We start from the raw sequence: 25,977 nt of genomic DNA on the forward strand, positions 1-25,977 counted from the left end.
AAAGCACCTGGCATCCGAGCTCCTAGTTCAGTTCTTACCATCTTACCTGATGTACACACTAACCACCCTGAGTTATCTTCCACCTTTTTCATGAGGGATCACTTAAGGACTCCCTCCCAATTCTTTTTTCTCTTCCTAATCAGATTTAAGTCTAGCCAGTGTAGTTCCCATAGAAGAAAAACTAAAGGAACACTTATCACTTCCCAGGTGTGAGATGCTGGTATAGCTCATTTTTCACAGCCACTGGTGAGGGGTGGAACTCTGAAGACAGACGTCTGAGGGACACAGGTGTCTTGGTAACTGTTAGAACACCTGTGTGTCTGCCCTGCCCTCGTGCGTGGATTAGCTGCCTGCTAAATCATTGTCACGTCATTCTGCCTCTGGGTTAAGCCCTCTCGATGCCAGGTAATTAATTAATTCCTTATATATTAAAAGTATCTGAGGTTGGTCCTGGCCCCCAAGCCAGGGAGTTTCAATTTTCCTTCAGGGCCATCATTACTGACATGTTTCTATTCAAAAAAAGAAAAAGAAAAAGACTCTTACATGATTTACAGTAAGGAGATCATTCTGACATTTATTTGAAGTGTTGGGTTTTTTTCTCTCCTTTTCTGTAGCAAAGAACACATTCTCTTTTTCACATTTATCACGATGCTAGTATGTGTGGACATGGCAGGCTTATACAAATGGCTTGTAACTGACTCTCAGACCTCTGACTCTGTCTCTGCTCTTCCCTAGTTCCACTATCTGTTACCAACCCAGATGCCTTCTGCTCACTTTGTATAAAATCACATAGTGTAAAGAGATGTAACTGCTGGAGGACGCTCTGCAGACTTTGCTCCTAAGCCACCCTATTCAACTAAATGTTTGCTTGGGTAGTGTCCCCCCCATGCCACTTTGATGTATGAGGGGCCTCACCCCATCTCTCTGTTCTATTTGGGTACTGAGGGTTCTGTCAGATTTTTAAAAATATTTTATTGAGATATAGTTGATTTACAATGTTGTATTTCTGCTGTACAGCAAAGTGGTTCAATTACACATATATATACATTCTTTTTCATATTCTTTTCCATTATGGTTTATCACGGGATCTGTCACATTTTTTTAAACTGTAATTTTTGCTACGCTAGTGTCCAAGGTACCATAGTGTTTTAAACACATGCTAGAGTTTTACTAGCCTGAAACAATTCCCCATAAGCCTGATTTCCCCCAGGGCAATATATTGATAGTGAAGTAAGCAGTGGTTTGAGATTACTTCATATGAATTGTTTTTTGGGGTAGTCAGGCAAGTAGTTTTTCTAAGGCTTATTAAGACTTGTAATTACAGTTGGCCAAGGAGAGCTAAGACTTGCGTTGAAAAAATATGAATCTTCTTGAAAAACCCAGCTGTCTCTCAGCATCACACCCCGGTCCCCCATCCTGCCGGGTCCTCACCCTGTGTTCTAGGGTGTTCCGTTGGGAGAGGGTTGGCTTAGGTGCCTGTGAACAGCAGTTCCTGTCCCCTGAGGTTGGGCCCAGTGCCAAGTGGCTCCCTGTGCCTTTGTCCTGCTGCAGATCGACGCCTTCCAGCACATGCAGCACTTCGTTCAGACCGTGCAGCAGCAGGCCCAGCACGCCATCGCCACTGAGGACCAGCAGCACAAGCAGGAGCTGCACAAGCTTATGGCCCGGTGAGCTCCCAAAGGCCGGGCCCGCCACATGCCAGCCCTGCCCCACCGGCAGCCTCTGCTGCAAGGGCCCTGTTCGAGGCTCCCGGAGCAGCCGCTCGCTTACATCTCTCACCGTTTCCAGCAGGGGTCCCAGGCAGCCATCGAATGACGCTACTCCAAAATCGCTTCCACTTACTTTCCCAGGATCCAGCAGCCCAGGAGCACCTGTGTGCCTTTCTCCTGGTGTCTGGCTTTAGAGTTTGATATGCTGCTACTGCCAGATGTGCTGCTAATTTGATGTGTGACTTTAGATAAGTTACTTAACCTCTCTGTGCCTCGGTTTCCTCGTTATATAAAAAGGGGATAGTGAGAGTTCCTTTTTCCTAGGGTGGAATGAAATGGTGTGAGGATTAATGGAAAGAATACATCAGGCCTTTAGCACAGAACCTGGAATAGCTTAGCAATCAGTAAAAGGAAAAAGTAAGGGAAAAGCCATATAGCAATCAAAAGAAAAATTGCTCTCAACAGCTACCACCCACCATAATGAATGTGGGGGAGATAGGTCCATTCAGGCCTCCATGTGCCAGGTACCTGGTTTATGCTAGCATTGAAAGACAGAGGGCAAGAAGAGACCATCCCTTGAAAAACTTGATCCCCAAAGCCTGTCTTTTTCCTTCCACGTGGCTAAGAATTCTGACGGTTCCCTCATGTTGCTTCCCGAGAGGAGGAATAAATATCAGGGAGGCTTTTGTGCTCCTGCGACGTAATTCATTGTTCTCCTTGGAAGGGCTCTTCCGAGGAGGGGGCAACCTGGGGGCTTGTTTCTCTGTTTTCAGATGTTTCCTGAAACTCGGGGAGTGGCAGCTGAACCTGCAGGGCATCAACGAGAGCACGATCCCCAAAGTCCTGCAGTATTATAGCGCCGCCACGGAGCACGACCGCAGCTGGTACAAGGTAACCAGAGACGGGAACCTCCCGCTGCCTCCTCCAGACGCCTGCCTGTGCACCCTAGTGGCTCGTGCTTTACAGCAAGGCCTTGGTGGCCTGGTCTGATACCGCGAATTGGCTTCTTTGAGTGCTGGGAGCCAGTTTGTTAGAGGCCCTTTCCACGTCTAATTGATAGATTCTTTGACTTGGAAAAGACTTATTATACCGTGAGTGTGTGCGTGGCTCTGGGGATGCTGTTGTCTTACAGACTCTTGACGGCTTGTTTTCCTAGAGCATCTGGACACATGGTTAGTCTCTGCAACTTGTATCTTCCCTTGGGTCATCTGTTCCTTCCCAGCTCCTTTCTGATTCCCATCCCTTTCTGCTCCTCGTCTAAGAACTGAACTTTCTGTTTTTATTGGAAAGCTCCGGGTAACATCCTGTTATAGGAAATTTTTCAAGAAGATAAACAGAATTAGAAAATGTATAAAAGATGTGATTGACTGGGAGAGGACTGAGTCTTGGGCGTATACGTCTTTGGTGAGAGCACACATTCTCATGTTTTTCTCTCTTTTCTGAGGGGCCTCCTGGTAAGAGCTACATGGTGTGGCAGGTGTCCTCCATTTCTCTCCGGTGTCTCCTTAACCGGCTGATACTGTGTGAATTAATCCCTCTGGGATCCAAACCTGCATCTGGAGACCACAGAAACATCAACGAAATTCTTATGCTGCTTTAAGCATGCTTCAGTCTGATCTGAAAAATGCTCATTTTGTGAAAGCAGCAGTAATTATTCTCTCTAGGACAGCTTCAGTCTGAGGCTGGAAGAATATGTCCAGTGTACCCTTGGTTAGTTGGAACCTTACTAATTAGGACTGTGTCCTAACCAGATTACTTTTCTTCATTCAGCTTATCAGAAGGAAACAAATCGCAAGTAAAAAACTGGCTCCACGACTTTTAGTTTTAGTTTCTTCCTAGCATGGGCCCTTTTGGGTCTATACTGTCTTGTACCATCAGTGGTGTACGTTAGTCCCATGTGCGTGCAGGACTCTTTATGTCTTGTTCAGCGGGACCCCCAGCTCATAGTACATATATAAGAGGTATTTGTCGAATAAACGAAAGCATGGGAAAACTGAACCTGGTCATTGTAGGATTCTTACTCATCAAGTAGAGGTTGGTGATGATCAGTCTCCTCTGCTTAGCTGGGGAGATGGACACTTCCACGTTAAAGAAAGGTTTTTAGCAAGGGATGCAAAGGAATTTACTGATTATCCGGAAAGCCCAACTATGAGTAGATTTTTTTTTTTTTTTTTTTTGGCTGTGATGGGTCTTTGTTGCCGTACGCAGGCTTTCTGTAGTTGAAGTGAGTGGGGGCCACTCTTCGTTGCGATGCGCGGGCTTCTCATTGCAGTGGCTTCTCTTGTTGTGGAGCACGGGCTCTAGAGCGCAGGCTCAGTAGTTGTGGCTCACGGACTCAGTAGTTGTGGCTCGCGGGCTCTAGAGCGCAGGCCCAGTAGTTGTGGCTCGCGGGCTCTAGAGCGCAGGCCCAGTAGTTGTGGCTCGCGGACTCAGTAGTTGTGGCTCGCGGGCTCTAGAGCGCAGGCTCAGTAGTTGTGGCGCACGGGCTTAGCTGCTCCGCGGCATGTGGGATCTTCCCGGACCAGGGCTCGAACCCGTGTCCCCTGCATTGGCAGAGTATTCTTAACCACTGCGCCACCAGGGAAGCCCAATGAGTGGATTATTTAATGTCCTCCTACCACTGCAAACTTACCAGGTCCCAAATCAAACTCTCCCTCATGCTCTGTACACCAGGCAATGCTATTCCATAGCGTCACTGCAGCTCAAAGCGTCAGAGGTGTGAATGGTTAGCACCAGAGGCTTCTTCTGGCAAGCAGTCGCTGAGCACTGGCTCTCTGACAGGCCCCGAGCCAGGTGCGAGGGACGAACGATGACCAAGAGTCACCCTCCGTGGTGGTCCTGTGCTCTCAGTGTGTCCCCTTCCCCACTGTCCTCTGGCCTGGTTAAGACCTTCACCCTCACCCCCTGAACCTCTGCCCTCTTAAATAATCTGTTTTATATCTGCTGCCAAAGGAATGTTTGAAGCCCAGCTTTTAACTCAGCTTTAAAAACTCCATTTCCTACAGAATGAGATGGGACGCCCTTGGTCTCACATGCCAGCTGCTCCGTGGTCTGAGCCTGCCGCTTTGCTGGGCTCCCCCTCACTGCTCTCTGCGTGCGCCCTAAGCTTCAGTCACATCTGTCTGCTTGTTTCCTGTGAACTGTGCCGTGCTTGCCCAGCCTGCATCTCTGTCCCTGTTCCTCCTCTGCCAGGACGCCCTCCCTGCCGCCCTCTTGTGCCGTCCTTGCCCATCTAAGGCTGCTCAAGACCCACCACAGTCTCTCCTCTGTGACGCCTTGCCCGCCCGTCCCTGGCATTCCCGTTGTCTGTCTCTTGTTGCCCCGGTCACGTTCTGCCTATTTTTAGGTTTTTGAGTAACCTACCCTACTAGATTAGCAGGTCCCTGAGGCAAGGCCCATAGCTTGTTCCTCCTCATGTGCCCCCGACCCCGCCCACGGCACTCACCACAGCCCCCGATACAGCAGATGCACCGCAAAATGAATGAATCGCATTGGATTTAGTAAAATGCCCCATTCCCCAGTGTTCCACGAAGTGAGGATTTGCTCTACTGACCACTAAGAAGAAAGGGCGGCCTGCACTCTTCCTCAGCTGTGGCCTCACGCCCCTCAAGGCCCTTGATGCCTGAGCTTCCTGCCCCTGCTGATGTCACAGCCCCGATGTCTGTCCTCTCGTCCCCGCCCGCAGGCCTGGCACGCGTGGGCTGTGATGAACTTCGAGGCTGTGCTCCACTACAAACATCAGAACCAAGCCCGCGATGAGAAGAAGAAACTGCGTCACGCCAGTGGGGCCAACATCACCAACGTGGCCACTGCCGCCACCACGGCGGCCACGGCCACTGCCACCAGCACCGAGGGTAGTAACAGCGAGAGCGAGGCTGAGAGCACTGAGAACAGCCCTACCCCATCTCCTCTGCAGAAGAAGGTCACTGAGGTACCCTTCCTTCCTCCCCCATCAAGGACGGACCCAGGCACCAGGCGCTCTGAGGGATGGAGGCTGATAGGAGCCTGAGGCCCTACTCTGAAGCTCTGGTTGAAGCCAGAAAACATGGTTTGCCGTCGGCATTGTTTGAGACAGTACTTTTGTTTATATATTTGGGTTTGGGGAACTGACGTAGCCCCTGTGCTGAAGAATGAGGTCCTTGTCATGCTTCCCATGTGACTGAGCTCATTCTCCTAATGCTCTGCACCGGTGTGAAGGCAGCCTACACATCCTCGGGCCCACTCTGAGCACAGAGCCCGGCAGAGTCCATCCCCGGTCTTTTTCTCTCCCCTTCCACCTCCTCTGAGGCTGTCGGTTCAGGGCCTGGGGCAGCTGACCAGCCCAGAGATCAGCATGTTCAGGGCCTTAGCCCCACCTCCTCTGCTCCTCCTCTCCTTCCTGTTCAGGAAGCCACTGTTAGCCCAGGATAGTAACAGTTACGGCACCATTGCCATTACTGAATGCTTGCTCTGTGCCAGGTGCTGATCTAAAGGCTTTCTGTGTATTAGCTGCTTTAATCCTCATAACCACTCTTTGAAGGGGATACTATTTAGTATGCTGTTATGCCCATTTTACAGATGAGAAAGCTGAGGCAAGAGTGTCACTAACATACGTGTGTTCCAACAGGATTTGTCCAAAACCCTCTTGATGTACACCGTCCCTGCTGTCCAGGGCTTCTTCCGATCCATCTCTTTGTCACGAGGCAACAACCTCCAGGACACGCTCAGGTATCAGGGAAAGGAAGGGAAGCCCTGGTGGGCCATGTGGATGGCAGGTCACAGAAGTCACACATAAAGTCCTCTTTCCCTACCCACCCCGATGAGCACGTCCCAGAGTCGCAGCTGACCAGGCCCACCTGTGCGGGTGAAATCTGCAAAGAGGAGGGAGCAGTGGCCCAAGGACTGCCTGTGTGTGGCTTGTTATGTAGGAAGAAGAAACCCAGCTGTTTCTCCCAATATCGCTGAAATTCCTTCAACTTTTGGAGGCAACTCTGAGAGGCCTAAACAAATGGCAACAGGCCAGCCAGTCCAGAGGCTCTAGGTGCCCAGCCCTCCTGCGTTTGGGGGTCTCCACCGGCTAAGTGCCAGGTTTCCAAGTTGCTGCTGTGCTACAGGCAACTCTTTCTGCACGTGCAGAGCTTATCCATGGGCTCGTCTGTTAGTGTTATGAGCTGATGCCATGGTGACCCCTCTGTGTTACCTGGAATTAAATAATCATTCACTTGGAATAATCTTCCTGTGTTTGGCCGAGCACTGCTGGCCATCCCCACCCACCCTCTCCCAAGCAGTCCCGAGACCGAACACATTGGAGAGCCACTGATTTGGAATTCTGCCATTTCTCTTCCCAAGAGTCTTGAAGATGAAAAAACAGACAAAAGCTGGTAAATTTAATTTTCTATGACTTTCATTTTTCTTTTCCAGAGTCCTCACCTTATGGTTTGATTATGGTCACTGGCCAGATGTAAACGAAGCCTTAGTGGAAGGGGTGAAAGCGATCCAGATTGACACTTGGTTACAGGTGAGGACACTTGGTTACAGGTGAGGCTACTTGGTTACAGGTGAGGACACTTGGTTACAGGTGAGGACACTTGGTTACAGGTGAGGCTACTTGGTTACAGGTGATGACACTTGGTTACAGGTGAGGCTCCTTGGTTGTAGGTGAGGACAGTTGGTCATGGGTAAGGGTACTTGGTTACAGGTGAGGGTACTTGGTTATAGGTGAGGGTACTTGGTTACAGGTTGGGATACTTGGTTACAGGTGAGGTACTTGATTACAGGGGAGGACACTTGGTTACAGGTGGGGATGGGTCAGATTTTGCTCCTCGTCTGTCTCCTCTTACAGTCACACACTGTTGAGAGTAGCAAGGAAGCATGTGCTGTACAGTGGTGAGGAAGTAGGGATCGACCCCAAGGTCAAGACTCCATATTTTCTTCAGTTCCTTTTAGAGAACTGAAGAGAATGAACCATTTCCAAGCCCAACAGCATCTACCAAACAAGTCATAAGAGCTGTTCGTGGCTCAGAAGAATAACTGGAGTTGTTTCCACATCTCATGCTGCACACTGTCTCTTTCTGAATATCAGGTTATACCTCAGCTCATTGCGAGAATTGATACGCCGAGGCCTTTGGTGGGACGTCTCATTCACCAGCTTCTCACAGACATTGGTCGGTACCACCCCCAGGTACGTGGAGACCCGGGGCAGTTTCTCATCTAACTGCTGACCTTCTGATTTGGTGGCCAGCCTTTCCTAAAGCTGCTCTAGAGATGCAAGTGCAACTGGGAGCTAAGCGTCCTGTCTTGCCCCCGGGAGGGCCTGCCTAGCTGGCAGGCTCTGGGATCCAGGGGCCTTCCAGGAAAGAAAGAACCCCCGCCAAGATCGTATAGCCCCTGCCTGGTAGACTCAGATGAGTGTCGGTATCATATTCTTGTCATCCTCCTTTCACACGAGTTTGGAAATGTTCCTTCTGTATTTGCTTCAGGCCCTCATCTACCCGCTGACGGTGGCTTCTAAGTCTACCACCACGGCCCGTCACAATGCGGCCAACAAGATTCTGAAGAACATGTGCGAGCACAGTAACACCTTGGTGCAACAGGCCATGATGGTGAGTCAGGGCTGGGGCAGATTTCATGGCCTCTGGTCACTGAGCAGAGGTCTTGAGTGAAATTGTCTTTCTTCCTCATGACAGGGCTGTGTGCTCCCTCTGGCTGCCAGATAGAGTACCTTCTGTTTCTCCGAGACAGGCCTTCCTGAGCTTAGCTTATCCTTGGTGCTTCCCTCCTTCCCCTTTCTGATCCAGGTGAGTGAGGAGCTGATCCGAGTGGCCATTCTCTGGCATGAGATGTGGCACGAAGGCCTGGAAGAGGCATCTCGCTTGTACTTTGGGGAGAGGAACGTGAAAGGCATGTTCGAGGTGCTGGAGCCCCTGCATGCTATGATGGAGCGGGGACCCCAGACTCTGAAGGAAACATCCTTCAACCAGGTATGGGATGAAAAAGCGTCAACTGACGGGACTCCAGAGCCTTTTGCAGACCCCTTTCCCTCTAACCTCTTTACTGACTTGAAGAAAATGTATTCTGATGGAGGGAGGTCATAGGATATAAAACACCAGAAATTTATTTGTCACTAAGTTACAAGAACTCTCCCAAAACTTTAATGGGAAAACTATGGGATTCCTCACGAGGCCATCTCGTCTGTCTTCCGAACTTACTTTACCTGAGAAGCCATTCTGAGGTTGGGACTTTGGGGCTGGAATACTGCCGAGCTTCCCTGCTGAGCTATCCAGGCCAGTGCCTTCTGGCCAGGGTGCGCTCCCGAGGAGTTCTGCTGTCTGCTTGGGGACTCAGCCTTGTGGCTTAGTCAACACAAATGACAACTTGCAAATTTCCCCTGCATTCCCTCTCAGGCGTATGGTCGAGATTTAATGGAGGCCCAAGAGTGGTGCAGGAAGTACATGAAATCAGGGAATGTCAAGGACCTCACCCAAGCCTGGGACCTCTATTACCACGTGTTCAGACGAATCTCAAAGCAGCTGCCTCAGGTAGGATCCTGAGGCTCCAGCAGGGTTAACGGTCATTATGGTCCTTTCTGTTTTATTGTCTGTGAACATTCTAACACTGACCCCCCAGCACCTGGTTCCACTTCTACCTGCAGACTTTGGGACAAGTCATCGCTATTAGCAACCCATTGAAAAATACTTACATGGCATTTAAATTCCTCCCTGAGGCAGAAAACTAAACCCTGTGGTAATTATTCACAGCTCACATCCTTAGAGCTGCAATACGTGTCCCCAAAACTTCTGATGTGCCGGGACCTGGAATTGGCTGTGCCGGGAACATACGACCCCAACCAGCCGATCATTCGCATTCAGTCCATTGCACCATCTCTACAAGTCATCACATCCAAGCAGAGGCCCCGGAAGTTGACGCTTATGGGTAAGGACCGTCGTGCGGACCCGAGACTCGGGTAAGGACCCAAGTCTCCCTCCCACCCTGGCAGACCCCTCCCCTCTCCTGAAACGACTGCTTGCTGTCCACACGACTAATCTTTCTCCCGTTTATTGAGAGCCGAGTAGGGAAAAGTGGGTTTCTCCTTTACTGCCTCCTCCCTGGGACCCCTCGTTGATTCATACAGCTGTGCTTACTTAAGTGAAGCATAACACTGCGCCCCGCCCCCAGAACAGGTGGAAGGGAGCTGTGAAGGCCTGCGACGTGGGGGATGGCTGGGTGGGCAGCTGTCAGGGAGCTGATGAGGCAAGAAGGAGGCCCCGGATGCAAGCACGGCAGGTGACAGGCCACGTCGAAGGAAGGGCACCGGGCTCGAGTGTCCCTGTTCACTCTTACATTCTCTCTTTGTGGGAACTGCTGTGTAAAGTGAACAGACTGAAGTAGAACTCAGTTCAGACAGTGAGGTTCGTTACCTAGAGGGTGTGGTTTCGGGAGGCCTCAGTGCTCTGCTGACACTCTCAGCTCTCTTGCCTTTAACAGTGATTGTGTTTTTTAAACAGTGATTATTCACCGGGCAGCCGCAAGTGGTGGCCCACGGGTTATTGTCTCTCCATGGGCTGGCCTTTTCTAATACTAAAACACGTGTTGGTCAGCTTTCAGCAGCGTCTAATTAAAGAGACTTTACCAAAGGACTGTTTTCGGAGGTGTGGCTGAGTTAAGAGAGCCGGTAGTGTGAAGTTAGTACTCACCCCTAACCTCCAGCATGAAGAGGGCACAGAGCCCGGCAAGGGCTGTAACCTGGAAAGAGAGGCCGTCCCCTAGAAGCCGTGGCTCAGACAGTGGGAGGGAGCTATTTCCAGAACCATAGCCTGGCCAGTTGTCAGGGGCAAGTACCCTGACCTCTCCCTCTTCCCACCCTCTGACCTCCCACCACTGCCCCCATTGGCCAAGCACACAGGGGAGCCCAGGGGATGTGGTCTCTAGGGGTCAGGCTTCTCGGGTCAGAGCAGGACAAAGAAGGACAGAAAGTGGGTTGGGGAGGGGACATGCAGAGTGACCATCTTTGTGCAGACTTGTTCCTGGCCCTTGAAGACAGAGTTTTTTAAAAATTTTACTTATGTTGATTTGAACATCTCACTGGTGGACCATTAACAGGAGGGCCATTCTTTTCATCCGTTCTAGGGAGTGTTTCTTCTCTTTGTAGGGACGGTATGACTGGGTAAGTTATGTGTCCACAGACTTGTGAATGCAGTGGTGGTCCACCAGCCAGTGGGATTGAGAGAGACCCTCTGATCCTCGCTGACTGCTCCCCCCATTCTTTACAGGCAGCAACGGGCACGAGTTTGTCTTCCTCCTGAAGGGCCATGAAGATCTGCGGCAGGACGAGCGAGTGATGCAGCTCTTCGGCCTGGTCAACACCCTTCTGGCCAATGACCCAACATCTCTTCGGAAAAACCTCAGGTATTCAGGATGCCGTGAAAATGGCACTGATTTGAGAAATCTTCTAGTTATTTCTTAACATCTCTCCAGGTAGTCATGTACCTTTGCCAAATAAATAATTACATACCTGACAGGAAGTCATCAATAGCCAAGGTGTCAAAGAGAAAAATTCTCCAGGTTTTTAAAGTATTCTCATGGGAAATGCCTTTGATAACCTCCAGAGGATTCAGAAAGGAACACTTTGTGGCCTTTAGACTGGAGATTCCACAAATTCAATGTGTTCTACCCTTACAGGATGACAGCCCTGCCAAGCCCTTCCTGTCCTCAGTCTTCTCTTACTCCTCTTTCTGTTAAGAACACAGATATGGGGCTTCCCTGGTGACGCAGTGGTTGAGAGTCCACCTGCCAATGCAGGGGACACAGGTTTGTGCCCTGGTCCAGGAGGATCCCACATGCCGCGGAGCGGCTGGGCCCGGGAGCCATGGCCGCTGAGCCTGCGCGTCCGGAGCCTGTGCTCCGCAACGGGAGAGGCCACAGCAGTGAGAGGCCCGTGTACCACAAAAAAAAAAAAAAAGAACATAGATATTAAGTGGGGAGGTTATTTTAGGCTTAGTAATAATCACGGGATTGTTCCCCCAAAGGAGTGAGTTTGTTAGACAGCTTGGGAAGGCTGATGGTGCCTTCACACCATCAGCCCCCTGACTCTGTGTGATGCTTTATCCTTCACAAAACGTCCCTCATCACACACCCCACAATAGCCCTGTGCCGGCGGGTTCATTCAAACCAGTTTGCATGTGCCATGAGTGGATCAAAGTTCTACTCTGGGGCTTCCCCGGTGGCGCAGTGGTTGAGAGTCCGCCTGCCGATGCAGGGGACACGGGTTTGTGCCCCGGTCTGGGAAGATCCCACATGCCGCGGAGCGGCTGGGCCCGTGAGCCATGGCCGCTGAGCCTGCGTGTCTGGAGCCTGTGCTCCACAACGGGAGATGCCACAACAGTGAGAGGCCCGCGTACCGCAAAAAAAAAAAAAAAAAAAAAAAGTTCTACTCTGTTTTCTGCTCAATGACCCTGCTTCCCCATGGGTTTTAGCATCCAGAGATATGCTGTCATTCCCTTATCAACCAATTCGGGCCTCATCGGCTGGGTCCCCCACTGTGACACGCTGCACGCCCTCATCCGGGACTACAGGGAGAAAAAGAAGATCCTTCTCAACATCGAGCATCGCATCATGCTGCGGGTATGTGATGAGTCTGCCAGGCCCAACCCTTTAGTGTCTCGGAGGCAAAACTCACCAGTCAGGGAATCTGTACAAAGCTGCTTTTCTCGTTCTTCTATACGTGTCCATCACTGAAAAATCTGTTTGAGGGAATTAGCTGTTGACGAAGGATTAATGATGTGAGTCCTAAAGCAGATAACCTTCTCTAAGAAACAGAAGGACCCTAAAGCCCAGAAATTAGGTTTCCATCACCCTCCGTGAGACTGGACAGCATTATTTATCAGGCAACATGTATCTACTGAATACTAATAATGTATACAGAGCACTGACTGGCCATATGGGGAAATAATGCTTAGTAGGTGTGTGAGTGAGGAGAACGAGAATTGTTTGTTACCCCAAACCTTGAACCTTCCAGTGTTCTCGTTCATACCGGTAGGCTGGTACTGAGGCAAGACCCGTTTTACCCTTACGCCCTGGCACTTCCTGTGGTCACTGGGTTAGAGTGGCCACTGCTTTTCCTTGTCTCCCTTCTCCTTTTGGCGGTGGTGGGGAAATTAGAACCCAGCCCTGCCTGGCCACGGAGGCTTGTTTCTTCCTGGGTGTGCGCTGCCTATCTCAGGCCGCCCCTCACAGCCCTTGTGTCCCGGTGCAGATGGCTCCAGACTACGACCACCTGACTCTGATGCAGAAGGTCGAGGTGTTTGAGCACGCCGTCAACAACACAGCTGGGGACGACCTGGCCAGGCTGCTGTGGCTGAAGAGCCCCAGCTCCGAGGTACGGCACCCCACCCCACCCCACTCGTGCCACTGCCCTTTGGTGCACCCCCTCGGGTCAGGAAAGGTTTTCTTGTTTGTTCCTGTGCACCTGGTGGACGAGTCTCTGTAATGATTAGCTGTGATGATGGGCAGTCTTTTAGAGCAGAAATTGAATGGGCGAGCCATGCAGTCTAGCAGTAGTTAGTAGTTTAAAGTTCCAACCATTGCTTTACGATAGTATTTTATTAAGGCTGTTAAATCTTTTTCATATGTATTATAAATTTCCTATTTATTTGGTTTTTCAATTTTGTTAACAGTATGTTTCTCAGTTTGAAATTTTTGTTTTGTTTTGGTTTTGATGTGCATTTTTAAATGTTAGAAGTTAATAGATTTTTAATCCTTTTCTTTAAAGTCTACCTTTGGCTTTATATTTAGAAAGTCTCCACCTCAAGATTACTTATCTTTTCTTGTGCTAATTATAAGATTTGTGATGTGACGTGATACTGCTGTATGATAAATATAAAAGATGTTAAGAGAGTAAATTACATAAGTTCTTATCACAAGGGAAAAAAAAGATTTGTGTTTACATTTAAATCCTTAACCCAAGTTGGAATTTAAAGTTAGGGCATAAATTTTATTTTTTTAAGACGATGAAGTAATATTTTAGTATTACCAAATCATCCATCCTTTCACCACTATTTAAAAGAGTCAATTTTTATTATATACTAAATTCTTACATGCCTTTGGATTTCTTTCTAGAATTTCTATTTCACTGATCTTTCTGCCTGTTTCTCCTCAAGTATCCCACTGTTAATACAAGTCTCTTCTCATTGGCTATTTACATATAATTTTTTTCCAGATAAATTTTGGGATCATTTTTTCAAGGTCCCCCAAAAACGTGCCAATGAATTTTTATTGAAATTACATTCAGCGTATTGAATAATCTGGGAGGATAGTACATCTTTTCAATCTTAAGTGGATATCCTTAAATGGATATTTTCACTTACTCAAGTCTTTATATTTCTAAGCAAAGTTTAATTTATTTATTCATCTAAGTTCTGCACATTTCTAATTAAGTTTATTCTGAGCATAGTTTATCTTTGTAATTATGAATGTGATTTTGGTTCCCTTATACGTTCTAACTGCTTATTGATGGACTATAAGCAAACAACTGATTGGGGTATAATTATGTTGAAACAAGTTAGTTTCCAGAGCCTTGGTTCACGTGTGCTCCTGTGTTCTAGGTGTGGTTTGATCGAAGAACCAATTACACCCGTTCTTTAGCAGTCATGTCCATGGTTGGGTATATTTTGGGCCTGGGCGATAGGTGAGTGAATTTGTTTCTTTGAGTCTTGCTTCTTGAATGGCTTCATTTTGTAGCCATTGTAGTTTTCTTGAATGGCTTCATTTTGTTTTCCAGTGAGATTTATGACCATTTGGTAAGTATTTGTATTTTGTGCTTTAGGCGCTTTTCGGGGCATCAACCTTAGTCCCCTATTTATTGTCCATGCCAACAGAACAACACATCAAACTAAAGAGAAGAAAAACAATAGTTCAAGGGTACTACTTTCTCCATAGGTTGGTTTAATGTATTAAAACCCATATTAAATCCAGTTGATTTTATTGATTCAATAAACATTTATCAATCACCACCATGCTAAGATAAATAATTCTATTTCCTTAATTGAAACCAACCAAAGTAGATCCTTCTGATATTCCTACATAATAAATTTCATCCTAGTGTACTGACTGAAAAAGTAGTTTAGGAATGTTCAGAAATTCAAAACAAAAACAACTAGTATTCCGACGTCTACTGTTCTTCTCCTGAGATCGTGTTTCATGCAATTATTTGAGAGTGAAAAAAATTTTATCCCACAGAAATAATAAATTCCTGTTTTTAAAAAACTCAGAGGGACTTCCCTGGTGGTCCACTGGTTAAGACTCCGTGCTCCCAATGCAGGGGGCACGGTTCAATCCGTGGTCAGGGAACTAAGATCCAGAAAAAACACTTAGTAAAACACCTGTTGAATTGGCTCAGGGGCTCAGGGAGATGAGACCCTATGATAGGTGCCGAGTAGCGAAGATAGAAGCTTGTCACCCTGAGATGCCAGCACTGCCAGAAACCATTTATCCTGTGACCAAGGACCTTGGGAGAGCAAATGGTCTCGGTATCGTGGGGCAGCTTGTGATTCACACAGATAAACTCTCATTTGAGCCCTAGGGCAGGGGTCGGCAAACCTTTTCTGTAAAGGGCCAGATAATAAATATTTTAGGCTTCGCTGGCCACACGATCTCCGTCACGACTACTCATCTCTGCTGCTGTAGCATAAGAGCAGCCTGAAACAATATATAAACAAGTGAGCGTGGCTGTGCCCCAGTAAAACTTTACTTACAGAAGCTGGAGGGGTGCTGCTAGATTTTGCCTGAGTGCTGTAGTTAGCCAGCCCCTGGCCTAGAGTCTCACAGACTTGGGGATTTGTTCATCTGTGCTGCTCTCTTGACCTCCCCCGGTCTCTCTTCTGTTTCTCAAAGACACCCATCCAACCTGATGCTGGACCGGCTGAGCGGGAAGATCCTGCACATTGACTTTGGGGACTGCTTTGAGGTGAACACGCGTTCCAGAACACCACGTAACCTCACCTTCCTGGATGATCACTTTCCACCCCCCTCCAACCACTTAGGCAAACTTAAGCCCAAAATGCATTATCCTCACCCCTGCCTCTCCTACCAAGGTGATAGAAAATCAGTCTAATAAATGAAATCCATGCTCTTTGATACTTGCTGTAATTGGACTCAGAAAAAGGGGGATGGGGGGCACGGTTCACAACCCTCCTTTGTTTGTTTGTTTTTTTCTTTTCGGCCGCTCCGCGCGGCACGTGGGATCTTGGTTCGCCAACCAGGGAATCAAACCCACGCCCCCTGCATTGGAAGGGCGGAGTCTTAACCACTGGACCACCAGGGAAGTCCTTTATAATTTTTTTTTTTAAGTTTCCTTTTTTTTTTTTTTGATGTGGACCATTTTTAAAGTCTTTGTTACAGTATGCTTCTGTTGGGTTTTTTTTTTTTGATGTTTTGGTTTTTTGGCCGCAAAGCACGTGGAATTTAGTTCCCTCCCAGGGATCAAACCCGTACCCCCTGCACTGGAAGGCGAAGTCTTAACCAGGGAAGTCCCCACACACCCTCTTTAAGTGGAGAAATCCCTTATCCTCGACATGGCCTGCTGGTCAAAGGCCTGGGCGTGATGCACACTTGTCTTTTTCTTTTTTTCTCTCTTTTTCTCCCTCTCTCTTTCCTCTCTTTCTCTCTCCCCACCCTCCCTCTCCCCCTCTCCCCATTTCTCCTCCTCTCCCTCTCCCCCACCCTCTCTCTTTTATTTTTAGTTGTCTATTCGATCCCAGTGACAAGACCCGTCACTAAACTCAAGCTGCTTCCTTTCTGTGCTCTAATTGAAGTCGGTGCTGGTGATGCAAAGGAAAGCCACCTGCCTGCCCCTGGCTTCAGCTGAGGAAAAGTCTAACCAGTGGACTTGGTTTTTCCCTTTATTATCCTTAGGTTGCTATGACCAGAGAGAAATTCCCAGAGAAGATTCCATTTAGACTAACAAGAATGTTGACCAATGCTATGGAGGTGAGTGGATATTGATAATGAGCTGATTTGAAGTGGGACCGATACAGTTCCAACCCTCTCTGAGGACAGACTTGCTTCCTTGTTAGATCTCCAGTTCCCCAAATGCCCAGGTTATTCTGTAGTCGTTTCCTGGTATTTTCCATTGTGTTAGAAATGATCCGTCTTTGAAAGTCTTACCAACCTTTACTCCAGACCTTGTTTCATATGAATCACAGTCCTGACCTGACCCTTTGCTCTGAAGACATTCCCAGCCTGGCCCATCAGTAATGGGCTAAGTCGTCTTCCTGAGTGGAGGTGACACGCCTTCTTGACTGCCTGACTTTCGGTTGTAAGGCCTTCAGGGGCCAGTGTTGGTGACCTCTGTGGTGAATGGCTCTGGCTCATCTGCAGGTCACGGGCCTGGACGGCAACTACAGAATCACATGCCACACGGTGATGGAAGTGCTTCGGGAGCACAAGGACAGCGTCATGGCCGTGCTGGAAGCCTTCGTCTATGACCCCTTGCTGAACTGGAGGCTGATGGACAGTGAGTCTTAGCAAGTGCCTGGGAACTGGAGTCCGCACTCTCCCAAAGTGGGAGTATCTGACGCATTCCATTTCACGATCCTGTCCCCCTTCAAGCGCGGAGCCCAAGACACGTTACTAGGCTACCGCATTACATTTTCACAAAGCAGCTCTGGTGGCTCGAAATGAATTTCAAGTATTTTTATTAACTAAGACAGAAAACTCCAGTCATCAGTTTAGATACTAATTGAAACCTTTCTCAGGGTAAATTAAGTACTCTAATGATTTTTGTTTAGGTTTCGTGTTGAGTAGCAGATGGAATTTTGACAGGAGATGCAAGCAGTTGTGGTATCTCAGCAATATCTCAGTCTGTTCTTTTTTCCTACCTCCTTAGAAGGTGTTTACTAATAAGAGGCGTCTTTTCCACTGTGCTTGTCATACTTTCACCTTGTTGTCTGGTTTACATTGTCTGAATCCAGCTCAACCATATAAAGTGTCCCTCAGGATGGGATACCTGTGCTAACAGCTACCCGTTTTCTCCCGAGCAATACGTCTTTGGTTCTTCTCTCTTAGGGGTTATAGCTTTTGGGAAAATTATATTTTTATGATTATAAGAAAATATATCAATCAAGTTTTTTTCAAGTCAAAATTTGAAGCACTTTTTAATCCTCCCTTTATTTCTTTCCCTAGCAAATACCAAAGGCAACAAGCGATCACGAACGAGGACAGATTCCTACTCTGCTGGCCAGTCAGTAGGTGGGCGCATCCCCTGAAGGGTTGCAGATTCTGTCCTTTTCTGTCCATAGTGTTTCTAGAAGAGGGTGAGCTTTGTCACTGCCTTTAGGAAGCATGACTTAAAGTAGTAAGCACCTAACGTGTGTTTTATTTAATGCCTCTCAGGAAGGAGTGGGTAGCTAAAGCTCAGAAATTTTGATCAAACTATCCAATCTTAATCTATCTGTAAAAACATAATTAAAAGTATGTCTGGGGCTTCCCTGGTGGCGCAGTGGTTGAGAGTCCGCCTGCCAATGCAGGGGACACGGGTTCGTGCCCCGGTCTGGGAGGATCCCACATGCTGCAGAGCAGCTGGGCCCGTGAGTCGTGGCCACTGAGCCTGCGCGTCCGGAGCCTGTGCTCCGCAGTGGGAGAGGCCATAGCAGTGAGAGGCCCGCGTACTGCAGAAAAAAAAAGAAAAGAAAAAAAAAAAAGTATGTCTGAATATTAGCCTGTATTTAGCCTGCCCTTTAATGGTGCCTGGGTTGTGATAATTACTAGCTATAATACCTTAATACTAAAGCTTTGTTAATAGCTCAGAAATAGGACGATGGAAGCAGCAGAAATGTACTCACACTGCTGCCTGAGGAGCTAGGAAACCACATGAAACATTGTTTCCAAGAATGTGGTCCACAGAACAGGGTTCCAAGAAGATAATGTCCTTCCAAGAGCCAGAACAGGGTCAGCTTATTAAATGCTCTGACACGTCTCAAAGTAAAGCTGTTTAACTTTGTTTACCCTTGCCCTTTGCTCCCTACCCTGAGCCCAACCCTTTGACCTCCACATCTAACAACATCCTACACGGTCATCCTTTAGGAAGTATTGTCAGGGTGTATAACAGTAAAATATTCTCTACAAATACTTACGGAACATTTGCAACTAGTTACTTAGCTAAGCCAAATAGTGTTTAGAGGTGCAAAAAGAACGTGAGACACCAGGAATGCCCTGAAGAAGCACACAGTCCCATTATGGAATTGACCAGAGTATATATGAAATAATAAAGAGAACAGTGCACTGCACAGGTACCACATAATTTGGTTGGTAACAGAGGGACGGTGGGCCTTAGAAAGGAGGTATCACTCTGAACTGCAGTGGTTTAGGGAGATCGTGGGCTGGTGGAATTTAAGCTGAGCCTTACTGGATGGATGGAATCTGGATGTGTAATAAGGAAGAGCGTGTTCTCAGCAGGAAATTGAGATCCTGGATTGGTATCATCTATAAATAGCTTGGACTCTACACTGGATACCATAAGTACCTGAATCACCCACGGCGTCTGGGGGGCCTCATACAGATGACTGGCCTCACCCAAATTACGTGATGCTTTCTGGTTTAACTCTGAGGGCCCGCCTCCTTAATACATCATCGCAGAGGGGCGCCAGGGCAGCCTGTTCTGGTGGCGCCAGGTGCTGGTGGACCTGGTTGTTTTTATGTGGCTTAAAAGTTAAGTTCCAGGGACTTCCCTGGTGGCGCAGTGGTGAAGAATCCGCCTGCCAGTGCAGGGGACACGGATTCAAGCCCTGGTCTGGGAAGATCCCACATGCCGCGGAGCAGCTAAGCCCGTGCGCCACAACTACTGAGCCTGCGCTCTAGAGCCCGTGAGCCACAACTGCTGAGCCCGTGTGCCCCAACTACCGAAGCCTGCACGCCTAGAGCCCGTGCTTCTCAACAAGGGAAGCCACTGCAGCGAGAAGCCCTCACACCGCAACAAAGAGTAGCCCCCGCTCGCCGCAACTAGAGAAAGCCCGTGTGCAGCAACGAAGACCCAACACAGCCATAAATAAATAAATAAATAAATAAATTTATTTTTTTTTTAATGAAGTTCCAGGGACTCATTAATAAAAGTATTATTATTACTAGCTTCAGTTTGAAGACCTGTGATATCCAAGGACAATGTGTAAATAACTTCATAGTTCTGATTCTAGACTGCTCTCCTGAAGGCCACAGTCATTGGAGGGTGACCCTAAAGCTTGTGGACTTTTTCTCCCCAGAACTGATGTATAAATTCCTCCAAGGAATAACATTTCAGTCATGTGTGTGACCCCTTGAAAGCTAGTTTTCTTTATGTTATTACCAGTTTTTGTCCAACCAAATTTTGTTACCGGATCTTTGACTCGTGATCCTATTCTGTATGTCAGAACATTTTATTAATGCTGTATGTTTGCAGATTCATGCTCTGCAGATTAAAAAAAAATTTTTTTTGGCTGCGCCATGCAGCTTGTGGGATCTCAGGTCCCTGACCAGGGATTGAACCTGGGCCACAGCAGTGAAGGCACCGAATCCTAAACACTAGACCACCCAGAAACTCACTAAAAACTTTTAAATACATAAAGAGTAACATAACACTTCCTCTGTCCTTTCCCCTCTGAGATAGGTAGGGCAGGTGTTAAAGGGAATATAGTACATGAAGAATTAGAGCTAATACCTTGAAACAATGGCTTCTTGGTGTTTGAATCTTCTGCTAACTGATTTTTTTCCTCCTAGAAATTTTGGATGGTGTGGAACTTGGGGAACCAGCCCATAAGAAAACAGGGACCACAGTGCCAGAATCTATTCATTCTTTCAGTAAGTCCAACCTCTGAGGAATTACACCAGTGACTAGCTCATTAAGAAAATAGCAGCTGTGTGCACCATGATGAGGGTCAGTAAGAGGAAGCAACAAAACTGCCTTTGAGCAGAAAAGATCCTGTGAATTTCTCATTATATTCTGAGGACAAAGCTAGACAAAGAAGAAGAATTACTCAACATTTACAAAGTGAATATTTGAGAAAACGGGGGCATCCATTGAACCTGTTGTGATGATCCAATCTTACTGTTATTTCTACTTTTGTGTATTCCAGTTGGAGACGGGTTGGTGAAACCAGAGGCCCTAAATAAGAAAGCTATTCAGATTATTAACAGAGTTCGAGATAAGCTCACTGGTGAGTGTGTGTATGTGTTTACTTGAGAGGGACATAAAATCTCCTTTAGTGGGTGGTTGGCCCAGTTTCCAGTGGTGTTGGTGCCTAAACTTTGACCCTGTGCTGCTAACTGGAGTGTCTCTGAGGCCATCAGTTAAAGACCCTCTCTGATTCTCTAATGACCAATAAACTTTCTTTAAGTAATGTTGTTAACCTTGTTTTAACAGTGAAGTTTAACAGTAAAGTTCTGCTGGGTCCAGAGTCAGCCAAATTCAGGCAAAACTTTTTTTATTATAATGGCTTGATATCAGAGCAAATCTGACCACTTGATTCGTTGCCCATCCGTGCTCAGGTAGCTGTTACGGAGTGGAGAACATGGAAGGGGAGAAACACATACTTTTGAACAGGAGACATGTCACATTAACCAGATGGTGTGACTTGGGGGTGGGAGGCGGGGAGGCAAAAGACTCCTCAGAAGGCGGTGAGGATGAACTGAGACATGGGAGGCCCAGCACTGAGCGTAGGGCCTGGCACGTAAGCTTTGTCGTCAAGGCACATTGGTTTATTGAGCACCCACAAGTGCTAGATGCTGAAGAAACGGTGTTGGTAAAAACAGGCAGCTTCCCTGCCTTCGTGGGGCTTAGAATCTAAAGAGGAATACTGTTATGAGTGGAAGAGAGAGACTGGGGCTATGATGCCGGTAACAGGGAATTTAAGTTCAGGAGTTCAGGAAAAGCTTTCCTCAGCAAACTACCCATGAGCTTAAAATCTGAAAGAGGAGTTGATCAGGGCAGATTTTTCCAGGTAAAGGAGGGAGTATAGCAAGAAAAAAGGTCCGAAAGCCTGCCAGTCTTAACTGCCCCGGAGAAAGGTGGGAGGAGCACAATGCAAAATGTTTTGACTCTGGGTAGGCCAGGGCCAGATCATACAGGACCTTTTATTTTTATCCTATGTCTTATGGGCAGTGGGAAACCACTGAAAGGTTTTAAGGGGTTGGGGGGCCTGGGCAGCTTTGCATTGTGACATCCTGCCTGCTCTGGCTACGGGTGGAGCAGGGGCTCAGGGGAGGAAGCAGTTGCCACAGTCATGCAGGCTGGACAGTTGATTAGACAAGGGTGGCAGCGGAGGTGGATTCAAGAGCCATTTAGAAGGTTAAAGCCAGAGGATTGATGATGGGGCATGAGGGGTGGGGCGGGATCAAGTGTGGCTCCAAGTCTCTGGTGACCTTCTGAGAGCTGTGATGAGCCTGACAGCCAGACTAAAGCAATTGAAGAGAATGTGAAGTGAGAGAGAGAAGCGAGGGAATGGAGACAAGTTTGAAAACTCTTGAGAAGTTTGGCTGTGCAGGGAGGAGAGAGGATGAAGCTGGAGAAGGAGCAGTTGGAGAGGCTGTTTTTTCCTTCAGTAGGAGAGGAACGCGTTTACAAGAAAAGTGAGAACATGAGGGGGAGAGTTTGCAGATATGAGTGAGAGGCAGGAGAGTCGATGTAAGGCTCCTAAGAAAGCAGCAGGCAGTGGAGCAAAGTGCAGGTGATCTCGGCCTTAAATGGGAGGAGGGACAGCTCTGTGGGGTAACGGGAAGGAAGAAGAGGAAGCCAGCACCTTGAACACTGCCCAACACACTGTGCATTTAGCGAGTCCATTAAATCGTAGAGTGGGAGATGAGGGCGCTGGTGAGGGCGAGGAGCCAGAGGAGAGGCTGGGACGTTCAGGGAGAGCAGAGGACTTGGAGTGGCCCTTGCGGAGATGGGAAGGCGCGCTGCCAGAGAAGCAGCACAGGCCGGCCAGGCAGTGCTCAGTGCCTGAGTGAGGTGGGAGAGTATGAATGTGTGATGAAAGCAGGCGGCCCTGCGGGAGGAAAGACTCGAAGGGGAGGCTAGAAGGATCGAAAAGAACCGGGTTCCTCGGCCACTTGCCCAACTCAGGGATGATTATGGACTAGAAGGAGGAGTCTTCATAAGCCCATCGGCCAGATCTTCGCCACTCCTGAACTCAGCCGACCGTAGGACTTTACCCTCCAGAACCGAGTATGTATTAAGAGGAGACTGGTGTTATCCAAGTCACGTGGAGGAGAATTTAAAATCCAACTATTGTCTAGCCTTTATATTCATGTATGAGGAGGAACTGATTTGGGCTGCGGGGACAGTTAAGCCAAACGGGGCAACGAGGAATAACCGGGTGCAGACTGGATGCTTTTGTTTCTCACGTCCTAGGTCGGGACTTCTCTCACGATGAAACGTTGGATGTCCCAACACAAGTTGAGCTGCTCATCAAACAAGCAACATCCCATGAAAACCTCTGCCAGTGCTACATCGGCTGGTGAGTGGCCTGTCAAAGCGCCTCTGATCAGATAAGCAATCAGGACCCCACCCTGTGCCCCAAACCCAGAGTCACAGAAAAAGATTTGGGCGGGGGTGGGGGGGGTTAGTATCCATAAAGGGAAATCGTGTTTCAAATCTCTTTTAAAAAAAAGTTTGTATTCTCTGTTTGTGCTCATTGTTCCAAAAAGGAGAAAATGGAGAAATGCAGATGTGTATTTGGAAGGCAAACACCAAAATAAATTAAAATTACATTTTGTATTGGTTTAGAAGAATAGGTGAGGCCCCCTTATTTGGGGTGGGGGGGTTCTTTTGGGATTTTTGCTGTTGATTCAGAGATACAGGAAGGGTAGGAGAAGAAACCAAAGCAGAGACAGAGAGAAGGAGATGAAAAGGCAAATTTATCATCCAGGATTGTAACCTCAAGGACCACTCTGGGGTCTGCTTTGATTAATCGCCCAAGGCACGCTTGAAGGTAGAAACTTGAGAGAGAGGGTGGCGGGGAGGCGTCCTTCTGGGACCACAGCAGGCGTCAGCCCTGGACTGGAAATTATGAGCGTGTCCTGCACAATTAGGTGTGAAAGATCTCAGGGAACGTCCCAGGGGTTGTCAGACCTTGCTCTTTCCATTTTCAATGTATCCACGTAAAGCTTTGAAGAAGCCCAAATTATTAAAATACTCCTTTTCTCTCTGTCTTCTTAGGTGTCCTTTCTGGTAACTAGAGGCCCAGACATGCCCACAGCATTTCTCTTGAGGCTTTTGTACTTGGTATATGCTTCCACTAAACTGAAGCCATGGTGAGAAAGTGCAGCTCTGTTAGCTATTTTGAAGTGTAAATGAGAAGAACCACTGTACATTCAAAGTTGGCTTGAACCACCTTTCTAGCTGCTGTTGAAGAATATATTGTCAGAAACACAAGGCTTGATTTGGTTCCCAGGACAGTAAACGCAGTCATACTACAGAAATCAAGCCATTGGTTTTGGGGAACAGAAGAGTTCATAACTTTAGAAATACGGGTTTTGACTTAACTCACAGAAGAACTCATAAGCGTTTGCTGACAGAAGAATGGCCTAGTCGATCCTCTCGACATGGACACAGCAAACTCAGCGCAGTCATGAAGCCTCAGGTCCTGGAGGACACGGATTAGGGTTCTGAACTGTAAGGAAGCAGGAGAAGTTGACTTGGTCACCTTCGCCCATCTCATTACCTCACTGGTCCATGGACGGCAGCAACAACCTTTGCACGATGGGCCAAAATGGGTGGGCAAGGTCTGTCTTCTGCCTCACCCGTGATGCTGCACCGTACACACTTCAAGACTGGAGCCACTCGGAGGGGAGTTTCTTCAGATCGCCGGGCGGCCTCGGCTGAGCAGATACACGGAACGGATCACAGAGCAGTAGGAGGCCCACACTGGCCTCCCCCAGCATGGTTCTGGGATGTTTTCAGTGAGGTCTGAACGCTCTGTGTTTAGAGCAAGGCCTTGGAATACAGGAATGCTGTCATGGAGGTGCTGACACAGAGGGGGATGGTCTAGTACGTGTTGGGAATTAGGAGCAAAAGAAATATTAAACTAAATGCACAAAAATATAAAGTGTAGCCATGTCTAGACACCATGTTGTATCTGAATAATTTTTGTGCCAATAAATGACATCAGAATTTTAAAAACATGTATATGAGTGGCTTTTTATTCCTACTTATTAGTCAGTTCATAAAGGAAGCAGTTACTTCTTCAACATTCATTAACACTGAGTACTGGGACTGTGCAGGACAAGGGTCTACATGACGTGGTCTCCATCCTTGGCTTGTTCACGGCCAGACGAGGTGGAGCCAGCATCTCAGGAGCGGACTGATAAAGCCACCGGGCTGCGTGGTGAGGAGAGCCACGTGCAGGGCGCTAGCCTGGGGTGGGGTCACTGATTTCCACTGGGCGAACCAGGAAAGCCTCACAGAAAGGGGGGACACTTGCCAAGGGTCTTAAAGGAGGAGTGGGAGTTTGTCAGATGAAGCAAGTGAGGACATTCTCAGCAGAAAAGTATGAAAGCACAATACTGTGCAGGAATGGCAACTGTTAACTTGAACCATATTAGACTGTAGATATTCGGCCATTTTTATATGTGAAACAGCAGTTTCACACACTTGGACCTCATGGTTCAGCATGTCTGGCTCGGTCGTCAGTGGGAAATAAAAGGAATAATAGGAAAAAGAATAATAGGAACTAAAAGGAGGCTAGAAAGTAGAACCAGGCCAGACTGGCCTGCCTCGCAGTTCAGCGGCAAGGAGTTTGAGCCTGATGCTGTGGACAACAGGGAGGGAACCACGTGAAGTTTTAAAACAGAGAAATAGAACCTGAGTAGTGTTTTTAAGAGAAACGGGTATCAAACAGGTGGAAAGAAAATTAAAAGCTAGTAAGGCCTAGTAAAACTGTTGGAATAATGGAGAGGAGGGAACTTGAATATGGAACTGGCAAGTACTAGATACAGATTCCTCTGAAGAGAAAGCATGCCTACAGAGTTCTTCCAAATTCCTGTGGGCCATAGCTACCCAGTAAGAAATACTGAATCATAAAAGCTATTTAAGGAACTTGTAAAATGGACCTAGAGATTATCATACTAAGTGAAGTAAGTCAGAAAGACAAATACCATATGATATTACTTATATGTGGAATCTAAAGTACAACACAGGGACTTCCCTGGTGGTCCAGTGGGTAAGACTCCAAGCTCCCAATGCAAGGGGCCCGGGTTCCATCCCTGGTCGGGGAACTAGATCCCGCATGTGTGCCGCAACTGAGTCCACACGCCGCAATGAAGATCCCAA

The 25,977-nt window shown here is 47.8% G+C and overlaps 1 protein-coding gene across 10 annotated transcripts in view; it reads left to right on the top strand.

Annotated features, from left to right (window-relative positions):
- Positions 1-24,828, top strand: part of MTOR (mechanistic target of rapamycin kinase) — a 117,362-nt gene extending 92,534 nt beyond the window's left edge. For 5 of the 10 annotated variants that reach the window (XM_089901279.1, XM_089901277.1, XM_089901288.1 and 2 more), the window contains exons 37-58: positions 1,552-1,667; positions 2,483-2,600; positions 5,395-5,640; positions 6,316-6,416; positions 7,110-7,206; positions 7,771-7,869; positions 8,168-8,290; positions 8,486-8,668; positions 9,092-9,226; positions 9,446-9,620; positions 10,958-11,093; positions 12,161-12,308; positions 12,940-13,062; positions 14,288-14,370; positions 15,576-15,648; positions 16,596-16,670; positions 17,061-17,196; positions 17,865-17,930; positions 20,430-20,510; positions 20,786-20,866; positions 23,059-23,164; positions 23,866-24,828. In XM_089901279.1, the coding sequence (XP_089757405.1) occupies positions 1,552-1,667; positions 2,483-2,600; positions 5,395-5,640; positions 6,316-6,416; positions 7,110-7,206; positions 7,771-7,869; positions 8,168-8,290; positions 8,486-8,668; positions 9,092-9,226; positions 9,446-9,620; positions 10,958-11,093; positions 12,161-12,308; positions 12,940-13,062; positions 14,288-14,370; positions 15,576-15,648; positions 16,596-16,670; positions 17,061-17,196; positions 17,865-17,930; positions 20,430-20,510; positions 20,786-20,866; positions 23,059-23,164; positions 23,866-23,881 (2,517 nt within the window). In that variant the 3' untranslated portion in view covers positions 23,882-24,828. Of the gene's footprint in view, positions 1-1,551; positions 1,668-2,482; positions 2,601-5,394; positions 5,641-6,315; positions 6,417-7,109; positions 7,207-7,770; positions 7,870-8,167; positions 8,291-8,485; positions 8,669-9,091; positions 9,227-9,445; positions 9,621-10,957; positions 11,094-12,160; positions 12,309-12,939; positions 13,063-14,287; positions 14,371-14,463; positions 14,483-15,575; positions 15,733-16,595; positions 16,671-17,060; positions 17,197-17,864; positions 17,931-20,429; positions 20,511-20,785; positions 20,867-23,058; positions 23,165-23,865 lie in introns of those variants that run through there. The other 5 variants (XM_089901295.1, XM_089901296.1, XR_016389009.1 and 2 more) reach the window with 5 other exon arrangements.
- The last annotated feature ends 1,149 nt before the right edge of the window (positions 24,829-25,977 follow it).

Source organism: Delphinapterus leucas, chromosome 1, assembly GCF_059928025.1.
Source record: "Delphinapterus leucas isolate spDelLeu-1000000601 "Yukka" chromosome 1, BTC_Dleu_Yukka2, whole genome shotgun sequence".
NCBI classification, from domain to species: Eukaryota; Metazoa; Chordata; class Mammalia; order Artiodactyla; family Monodontidae; genus Delphinapterus; species Delphinapterus leucas.